The sequence below is a fragment of the Chiloscyllium plagiosum genome, chromosome 9 (assembly GCF_004010195.1).
Source record: "Chiloscyllium plagiosum isolate BGI_BamShark_2017 chromosome 9, ASM401019v2, whole genome shotgun sequence".
Taxonomy (NCBI): Eukaryota; Metazoa; Chordata; class Chondrichthyes; order Orectolobiformes; family Hemiscylliidae; genus Chiloscyllium; species Chiloscyllium plagiosum.
In genome coordinates, this window is record NC_057718.1 from 12,958,348 (window position 1) to 12,968,612 (window position 10,265).

The following is a 10,265-nucleotide window of genomic DNA, read 5'->3' on the forward strand; positions in this document are numbered from 1 at the left end:
CTTTTATCTTAGCCTGCTGGACACACTTTCCTCATTCCTGAAGAAGGGCTTATGGCCGAAACATCGATTCTCCTGTTCCTTGGATGCTGCCTGACCTGCTGCGCTTTTCCAGCAACACATTTTCAACTCTGATCTCCAGCATCTGCAGCCCTCACTTTCTCTCACTGTTCTAATGTGACCAATTAAGCGCCTATCCACACTTATGCTGGCATTTGGTAACCCTCCGCCACTCAGACAGACCAGCATAATTTGTTGCCTGGCAGGTTATGAGCGAGGGCCTTTATTTGTGCATTCTGCAGCCCATGTTGTGACCTCTGCGCAGCAAAGAATACCACATGGTAAGTGCACCACAAAGATCTAGATACCACTTCCCTTACTTTGAGGATGTAAGGCAATTGATACTTCCTAACTGTAAGGAGAAACTCCAACAATCACAGCTCCCAGTGTCACTGCTGACTCTTGACTGGCCAGCATACTCTTGGGATGAGGTGACAATTCTTAATGGGGCAGCAGCCAATTAACTGAAAATCAGGTTGTGACTCCTGACTTTACAAGGGACACTTAAATACCTCCACATCTACTTTTGGCTCTGATGGTTGGATTCTTGCAGTTGTTGTAAAATCCAACTCATTTACTTTTCTGTCTGTAGATTCTGCATGACTTGCTGGGTATTTATACCAAGTTTTGTTTTTACTTCACATCGCCATTGTACTCTGCTTTTGCAAAATTATATAGGAGTAGTTTGGGCACAAGGAATAAGAACAACTTTCATGCAGAGATAAAACAGCAACACAGATTATCTGGGCTGGACAATATTCGTAATTTATAGATTTGTGTAAATCTACACAACAACACCGCTCCGCCCCCTTCCTCCCCCACCCTCCAAGAAGAAACCATTGAACAATAGTACATGAAAAGCTAATCCTTACTTTATTGTAAAAGTTCATTGACAATGTTGGGATGAATAACATTGCAATTCTCACAAACATTTCATGAAGTATTTTGAATATTTGATCAATAAGGATATTAAATTAAGCAGTTATGATAAAATAAAGAGAACCATGGAATCCATCATCATGTATGTTCTACAGATTGCATAGCTATATTATCAAGTGTATTTAATTTGTTTGTAGTACAGCATCTCTCCAAAGATCTTCATATACTTATAGTAACTGTAGGCAAAGCTGCAGAGTAGAATAAATATAAAGGACCACACCAAAGAGACAATTATAGTGCCGTCTTCTCTGTAATGACAGAAAACTTTTGATTATTAAGAGGTACAGTAAGAATGCTTTATAGTTTGAAGTAATACAAGTTTATATTCATTCAACTAATTTCTAGGACGAGGATTTCCAGAGTCATGTCAGGTAAGGTTCGAAAGGTTGGGTCTGCACACGTTTGAGATTAGAATCAGAGTTAATCTTATTGAAACACATACGATCCTGAGTGGATACTGAAGCATGTTTTTCTTTGTAGGAGAGACATGAATTAGGCAGGTTTCACATTTTGATTAAAGTTTAAAGAGTATGAAAAAAATTAAACATGAGGATTTAACAGTTTACAATATGTTCTAGAATATGTTTTTCAGTATGAAGAATGTTTGGATGACAGTTCCATGACGTGCCAAAAGCTTTTTATAAGACCATTAGACGGAGGAGCAGAATTAGGCTATTCAGTCCATCAAGTCTAAAGTTCCATTTGACCACGGCTGATTTGTTTTCTCAAACCTATTCTCCTTCTTTTGCCCCATAACCTTGATCCCTTTACCAGTCAAGAATCTATCTACCTCACTTTTAAATGCACTCAATCACTTGGTTTCCACAGCCCTTTGTTGCAGTGAATGTCACAGATTCAGCAGCCTGTGGCTGAAGGAATTCCTAATTTCTTCAGTTCTAAAGGGTTGTCTCTTCACTCAGTGTGTACTCTTGGTTCTTAGCCTGTCCGACTAATGGAAGCTCATATGACAAGCCCTACGTCCCCAGGATCATTCTGGAAAACTGAAATAACTCCACAAAGGCTGGCATACCATTACTAAGCCACCGTTTAGTTACACATGCATAGTACATGAAAATTGACTCAGCTAGAACAGAGTTGTCTTCTAGAGTGAGCAGGATCCGTGACAATCCTTTTTTTCTCTTTTTTGTTTTATCGCAGGTGTGAGACACAGTGAAAGACACAAGGTGCATGAATCTTTATTCAGTTTCCACCACCAGGAAGAAAAGAAACACGTAAGTGACAAGCAGTGCCCTTCACATCAAAACAATCCTCTTTATATCAGTCAGCCAGGACGCCCTGATTGGACAGGTTAATAGCCCCAATCAGGAACCCATCCAGATCCACCTGGCTGACATCATTCCAGTCATTTCAAAAACCTTCTCTGGACCCATCACCAGCGCATCCTTAGATACAAGGCCTAAAACTGCTCACAATCCTGGTTGTTCTCCTGTAACATGTGTTTCGTTAATGCAAATTTGTGATAACATGATTGACGAATTGCATACACTGTTTCTAAGGCATGAACTTTTAAAGCATCCATTAATTATATAGTGATTCCACCCCCATTAGTTTAAATGGCACTGGATTACTTGAGAACAGAACTGACTCTATTTCAAATGCAGTCTGACAGGAGCCTTAACAGCCTGAGCAGTACACGTCTGCTCATGAATCCCAAAGCTTTTTTTCCATTTAGAAAATAGTTTATGCCTCTATTCTTCTGACCAAAGTGCATAACCTAACCCTTTTCCCACATTGTATTCATCTGCCATTTCTTTGCCCACTCTCCTTGGCTGTCCAAGTCCTTCTGCAGCCTCCCCAATTCCTCAAGATTACCTGTCCCTCCACTTATCTTTGTGTCATCTGCAAATTTAGCAACAATGCCCTCAGTTCCCAAATCCAAATCATGTATAATGTGAATAATTGGCTCAACACAACCCCTGCAGAACTCCATTAGTCACTGACTGCTACCCTGAAAAAGACCTCTTCATCCCTACCCGCTGCCTACTTCCATTCAGCCAATCCTTTATTCATATGAGTACCTTGACCTTAACATCAGGGGCACTTATTTAGCAGCCTCCTGTATGGCACCTTGTCAAAGGCCTTCTGGAAATCAAATAAATTCATGTTCACTGGCTCTCCTTTGTCTAACTTGCTATTTACCTCCTCAAAGAATTCTAACAGATTTGTCAGGCATGGTCTCCCCTTGATGAAGCCAAGCTATTGTGAAGTTGGTGTGTGTAAAATGTGGGAAAGCGTTGTGTGGTCCCTTTAAAATATGATGTTTTTCCTCAGTGTTTAGAGTAAACTGCTGTTCAGACAAGCATTTTAAAAGTGTAGATGCACAGCAAGTGCCTGAATTGAAACATTTTATATGGAACAGCCAAGTAGCATTTTTACCAAGACAAGCTAAATTTGCAGATGACACAAAGATAAGTGGAGGGACAGGTAATCTTGAGGAATTGGGAATGCTGCAGAAGGATTTGGTCAGCCATGGAGAGTGAGCAAAGAAATGGCAGATGAATACAATGTGGGAAAAGTGTTAAGTTATGCACTTTGGTCAGAAGAATAGAGGCATAAACTATTTTCTAAATGGAAAAAAGCTTTGGGATTCATGAGCAGATGTGTACCTCTCAGGCTGTTAAGACGCCCGTCAGACTACATTTGAAATAGAGTCAGTCTGTTCTCTTTTTGAATTTAGCCAATCATATTAACCAACCCTTAGATATTAAAAACCAATTAACTTTGAATCTGATGGGTTTGACTACCTAGAACCAATCTGATTGTAAAGAAATTAATAGGTCATCAAGGGTATAAACGGTGAGAGCATTTGGAAAATGCCAAGAAATAATGACTTTCAGTTCTCAGAGGAAGCACCATCTAATTAATAACGGTACCGAGGCACTCTTAGCTAATATTCCAGACAGTAGAATTCATAGAGAGAACATTCCTGATGCAAGAATTCAAAGGAGAAAGGTGTTCTTGAAAGAAGATCAGTAGAGAGGGTGCGGAACACTCTGGAAGACGTATCCTAGTTGTAATTTTGAAAGACTAAATTCTATTGTTTTGTTCATGTAAGTGGGACTTCTATTTATTGAAACGGCATACTATTGAAGTTTTGTTTATTTGGGGATAGTCAGCAGTTAAAGGGGAATTGTTCAGTTTGTTAGTGGTTCTGTTTTTTTGTTCAGTGTTGGAGTTAGATAAATGAATTGTTATTTGTTGATTATAGAATGAGTTAAAGGATTTCATTTCATATAACCACTCCTTTATAACAGATTGGGGTGTGAGGGGTAGGTTATACCACTTTTTACATTTCTTTCAACAGATAAGGTGAGGCGAGCCTCTCTGGGTGTTTTGGTTTTAGTTATCAGAGGGGGGGGGTCAACCTCCACTTTATAACAAAGCTGACTCAGCCCTATTTTACCATGCACTTCCAAGTACTCTGCAATTTCGTCCTTAATAATGGACTGTAAAAAATGGACTCTCGAACTAGTTCTGACAAAGAGTCACCAGACTCGAAACGTTAACTCTACTTTCTCCCCACAGGTGCTGCCTTCTGAGTTTCACCAGCAATTTCTGTTTTTGTTACATAACTCCTGATATCCACCCATAGTGACTACTGGATGAGTAGCCATGGAGGTGACTTGGAGTTTGAAGGGGTGTGAAAGCTATGGGTGTGGTATGAATGTGGGGTGAGAGTATATAAGGAGAGAGGGATGCAGAGTCCAACTGTTTTTAATATAATTCGGAACTCCCAGAGAAGCAAGGCAGGACTACTAAAAAACCTGCTTGCCCCATGATCTACCAGGTTTGGAAGGCTGGACTCTTTCCTACCTTTCCTCGTAGGTGGAACAGTGACCTTTGAGCTGAATGGGTCTGCTAAGTTGGAAAATGTCCTGACTCAGATTGCACGCCTTGGTAGTGAAGATCAAGCCCCAGGTTTTTTCCAAGGTTTCAATTATTTTCAGTTCTATTTCATGCTATTTAGTGCTGATACAGATGCATACTGTCCAGTCTGGAAAGTTACTTTTTTGCAAACACTATACCTGATTATGACCCCATAGGTTTCTATGGCAAATTCAGCTGTCAATTCACAGAAACTGCAGACACAAAAATATAAAATTAGTAAGTTCAAAAAGTAAAGTCATAGGAAATATTTTCTTGTGAGTACAGGGTGACAGAACTAAGGATAGAAGACATCACTTTTGTTTTAGGCCTGAGATGTTTAGCTAATCGTTTATTATTGACCTAGGCAATTCAGTTCTAATTTGCATTGATATTTCTTATTTACTACCTTATATTATTTGATTCTAAGAGTGACCACCATATAATCATTGTGGAGCCAAAATCTTGACTTCCCGTTGAGAAGGGCTTACATCACATCGTGTGGCATCATCATTGTGTTAAATGGCATTAAATCAAACAGATTTAGCAATTCAAGAATGGACATTCATGTGGTGCTGTGGTCCATCAGCAACAACGGATTTATATTTCAATACAAACTGCAGAGCCTGGTATATCCATCATGACCATCAAGCCAGGAGATCAACCATGGTTCAATGAAGAGTGCAGGAGGAGCAGCTCCAGCATACTTCAGCATGAGGTCTCAATCTGGTGAAACTTTAAAAGGTGACAGTGTGCCAAATTGCATAAGAGAAAGTGATAGACAGAACTAAGCAATTTCAAAACTAACGTACAGATCTAAGCTTTGAAGTCCTGTCAAATCCAGCCATGAATGATGGTAGGCATTAAAACAATTATCCCCATCCTCAATAATGGGGGAGCCCAGAACAAGAGTGCAAATAAAAAGTTGAAGTATTCACAATAATATTCAGCTGAGTGGATGATCCACCTTAGCCTTCTTCAGGGATTTCCAGCATTACAGTCTACAACCAATTCGATTCATTTCATGAGATACTAAGAAACAGCTGGAGGCACTGGATACTGCAAAGACTATGGGGCCTGATGACAATCTGGAAATTGTACTGAAGACATGTGCCTCAAAACTTGCTGCATCTACAGCCAAACTGTTCCAGTGCAAAATTGGCATCCAGCCAATATTGTGGAAAATTCCCACTTATGTCCTATGCAAAAAAGCCAATAAATCCAATCCAGCTAACAGCTTTCCATTAGTCATCAGTATAATGTTGGAATGTGTTATCCACAGTACTATCAAAGCAGTACTTGTTTAGCAATAACCTGTTTTCTGATGCTTAGTTTGAGTCCAGCCAGAGAAACTCAGTTCCTGATTCCAGTACAGCTTTAGATCAAACATGGGCAAGGTGACGAGGTGACAATGAATACTCTTGACATCAAGGCTGCATTTGAATGTGGTTTCAAGGAGCCCTAGCAAAACTGGAGTCAATGGGACTCAGGCAAAGCTTTCCACTGGTTGCAGTTACAGTAGCACAGAGGATGATTGTTGTAGTTGTTGCAGAATTCCAAGCCTCTGACCTGGTCTTGTAGCCACAGTATTTCTATAGTTGGTCCAGTTCAGTTCCTGGTCAGTGGTAACCTTCATGATGTTGACAGTGAGATTTCAGTGATGGAAATGACATTGAATGATAGGGGGTGAAAGTTACATTCTCTCTTGTTGGAATTGATCATTGTCTGGCACTTGAGTGGTGCAATGTTGCTTGCCACTTATCAACCTAAAAGTGGATATTGTCCATATCTTGTTGCATGTTGACATGGTCTGTTTCAGTATCTGAGGAGTTGCAAATAGTGCTGAACTTTGTGCTATCATCAGCAAACATGCAAAAGTCCATTAATGAGGCAGCTGAAGATGGTTGGCCCTGGGATACAGCTCTGAGGAACTCCAGAAGTGCTGTCCTAGACTTGAATTAGAGTAGATTCCCCACAGTATGGAAACAGGCCCTTTGGCCCAACAAGTTCACACTGACCCTCCTGAGAGTAACCCACCCAGACCCATTTCCCTACCTTATATTTATCCCTGACTAATGCACCTAACACTATGGGCAATTTAGCATGGCCAATTCACTTGCCCTGCACGTCTTTGGATTGTGGGAGGAAACTGAAGCACCCAGAGGAAACCCATGTGGAGAATGTGCAAACTCCACACAGACAGTCCCCTGAGGCAGGAATCAAGCCCGGGTCCTTGACGCTGTGAGGCAGCAGTGCTAACCACTGAGCCACTGTGCCACCCCAAATTGATTGGCCTCCAGCACCACAACCATTATGCTTTATGTTTGGTATGACTCCAAATCAGTGAAGTTTTTCTCCCTGATTCCTACTGGCTCCATTTTTGCTAGGGGTCCTTGACACCCAACTCAATAACAACCAACCTGATTGTCAGGGGCAGTTTTTTCACCTCATCTCTGGAGTTCAAATTCTTTTTTCCATGTTTGGGGAACAAGATCAGGAGCAGAGTTGCCCTGGCAGAAAAATTCCAGATTAGAATTATCTACTATTCTTAGCTATTTGCAATGTATATAAATTCATGAGATTCTGGATTTAATCTTGATATCAGAGTCTAGAATTTTTTATGGTAAATATCTCTGTGGCCCAGGTTGACAGAAATCTTGAATGCTTCAGGGACCGACTGGGTGAAGAGTAAAGCTCCATTTACTCTGGGGAGAATCAATTTACTAAATGAGAAATGTGATCTTAATGCACATTTTTTTAAAATCAGTGACAACAGAAATCCCTCCGCTTTTCCATGTGCTTTAAATCCAACCATGAAAATACACATCTCCTGCACCAGTGTCGATATTTTTAATAAAGCACATATAATCTCTTTAATCTTCAGGCAAGGCATGTGCTTAATAACAGGATCTATGCCTAGTAGATACCCAAACTCCTTACAAGTGTAACCATTAAGGTCTGCAGATACAATGGGAAAATAAGGAAGCTTAAAATGATTCCCTCCATTTAATTGTTTTCTGCTTTAAAAACCCCAAATGGCACTAAAATACAGTAACCTAGGAAATACCAGTTAAACTGATTAACTGATTTTTATTTATGCTGTATCCAACCTGATGCAAGGACATCAAGATTGGTCTGCCAATCATGAGATGCAATTGCTAGGTAGTGAACATAACATTTAACATATTCCTGGAAGCATCTACAGATGACATTTTAAGACAACTGACAATACGAAAAATGAGGATGACTATCAATTTCTGTTGTTAGTTATGTTTGCATGCATAGCTTTACAAAACAGTATTGTTAACCTAAATTTATCTATTAGTGAGTTATACTTCCACCATAAAGAGTGACACTGAGTGAATTTCAGAGGTAATGAAAAAGGTACAAAGGATGATAAAAACTGTTGACTTATCCATATCAAATAGTTTAACTGTTGACATATCCAGTCCTGATGAAGGACTTATGCCTGAAACGTTGATTCTCCTGCTCCTTGTATGCTGTCTGACCTGCTGTGCTTTTCCAGCACCACACTCTCCACTCTGATCTCCAGTCCTCACTTTCTCTGTATCCGCATATGCAGATTTATTATTTTATGGGCAGTCACTCTGTTTGTTGAAATTGAGTTAGCGAGGTGACAAGTTCAGTTGCATTGTTTGGCAGCATACATACTGTGCATCCCTATAAAATTGTCAGCTCTATGCTCGATATTCCTTAGTTGCCTTATTTTGTTGCTCCTCTTGCAATATGCAGCAGACTTGATATTACGGCCAAGCCACAGTATTGAATTTTTAAAAAATTAGATATCTACAACTCTGTTCACTCTGACTTTCACCAGATTTCATATACTGACGATGAAGACAATACTGAATGAATTATACTTTTACTACTTTGTGCTCATTATTGAGGACTTTAAAAAAAACCTTTCATCCCAGGGTGTGTGTTAAAATGTTCAACGAGTACACACACACACACACACACACACACACACACAAACACACACACACACACAAACACACACACACACACACACACTTTCAAGAGTGGGAAAAGGAAAGATTTCACTTACAAGTTTTAGTTGGGTCTGAACCTAGGACCTGCTGTGTGTGAAGTTGAGAAACCCTACCTAGAAACCAGTGAGAAAAATGCTGACAATGACACTATAAATTAGTCATTATTAACATTCACTTAGAACATACTCTACCTGTAATCTAGAGGGCAAGTAATCCCTCTATTTTAGGGATTCTAAATTAGAATTGTGTAGAAAGGCATGGGATTCTGTTTTTAAAAATATTTTACTCCAGGGATGGAAGAAAGAGAAAATTCTTTACATTTTTGTTCAAAAAACATGGTTTATGGTTTCAACATATAAATAATGTTTTCTATTCTTAAAGTGTATATCAAGTGACCTGAAATTGGGGTCCACTATTTTCACAGTGAAGAGATAAACTCCAGTATGATCATTTGGCCACGTCAGGTACATTGAGCCTGTTGAGTTCAGGATTTCGTATGGTCTATCCATGCTTTTAACCGATCCATGAGCTTCAAAGCAAGACCTGTAATTCTTAACCCAAAAGTATATTTGCATAAACCTCAATTATCTTATTGTTATAAAAATAATGTTCTATATCAGATGATGTAGTTTCAGCTCATTACAAACAGCAATAATTTCACCATAAATTTAAAGCAAATAACAACAACTTTTAAAAAAGGAAACAAAAACAGAAATTGCTGGAGAAACTCAGCAGGTCTGGAAGCAGAACGTCTGAAGAAGGGTCACTGGACCTAAAGGTTAGCTCTATTTTCTGTCCACAGATGCTTCCAGGCCTGCTGAGTTTCTCCAACAATTTCCATTTTTGTTTCAGATTTCCAGCATCCACAGTCTTTTGTTTTATTGTTGAAAACAAAGTCATAGAGTAATAGAGATGTACAGCGTGGAAACAGACCGTTCGATCCAACCCGTCCATGCCGACCAGATATCCCAACCCAATCTAGTCCCACCTGCCAGCATCCGGCCCATATCCCTCCAAACCCTTCCTATTCATATACCCATCCAAATGCCTCTTAAATGTTGCAATTGTACCAGCCTCCACCACATCCTCTGGCAGCTCATTCCATACATGTATCACCCTCTGCATGAAAATGTTGCCCCTTAGGACTCTTTTATATCTTTCCCCTCTCACCCTAATCCTATGCTCTCTAGTTCTGGACTCCCCGACCCCAGGGAAAAGACTTTGCCTATTTATCCTACCCATGCACCTCATAATTTTGTAAACCTTTATAAGGTCACCCCTCAGCCTCCAACGCTCCAGGGAAAACAGCCCCAGCCTGTTCAGTCTCTCCCTGTAGCTCAGATCCTCCAACCCTGGCAACATCCTTGTAAA

The 10,265-nt window shown here is 39.9% G+C and overlaps 1 protein-coding gene across 1 annotated transcript in view; it reads right to left on the reverse strand.

The window, feature by feature from the left end:
- Positions 1 to 4,966: 4,966 nt before the first annotated feature.
- The window catches only part of LOC122553165 (cation channel sperm-associated protein subunit epsilon-like), a 103,924-nt gene continuing 98,625 nt past the window's right edge, over positions 4,967 to 10,265 (reverse strand). The window contains exons 6-7 of the mRNA XM_043696752.1: positions 9,291 to 9,445; positions 4,967 to 5,096 (exon numbers count right to left, since the gene is read on the reverse strand). Of these exons, the coding sequence (XP_043552687.1) occupies positions 4,967 to 5,096; positions 9,291 to 9,445 (285 nt within the window). The remainder of the gene's footprint in view (positions 5,097 to 9,290; positions 9,446 to 10,265) is intronic.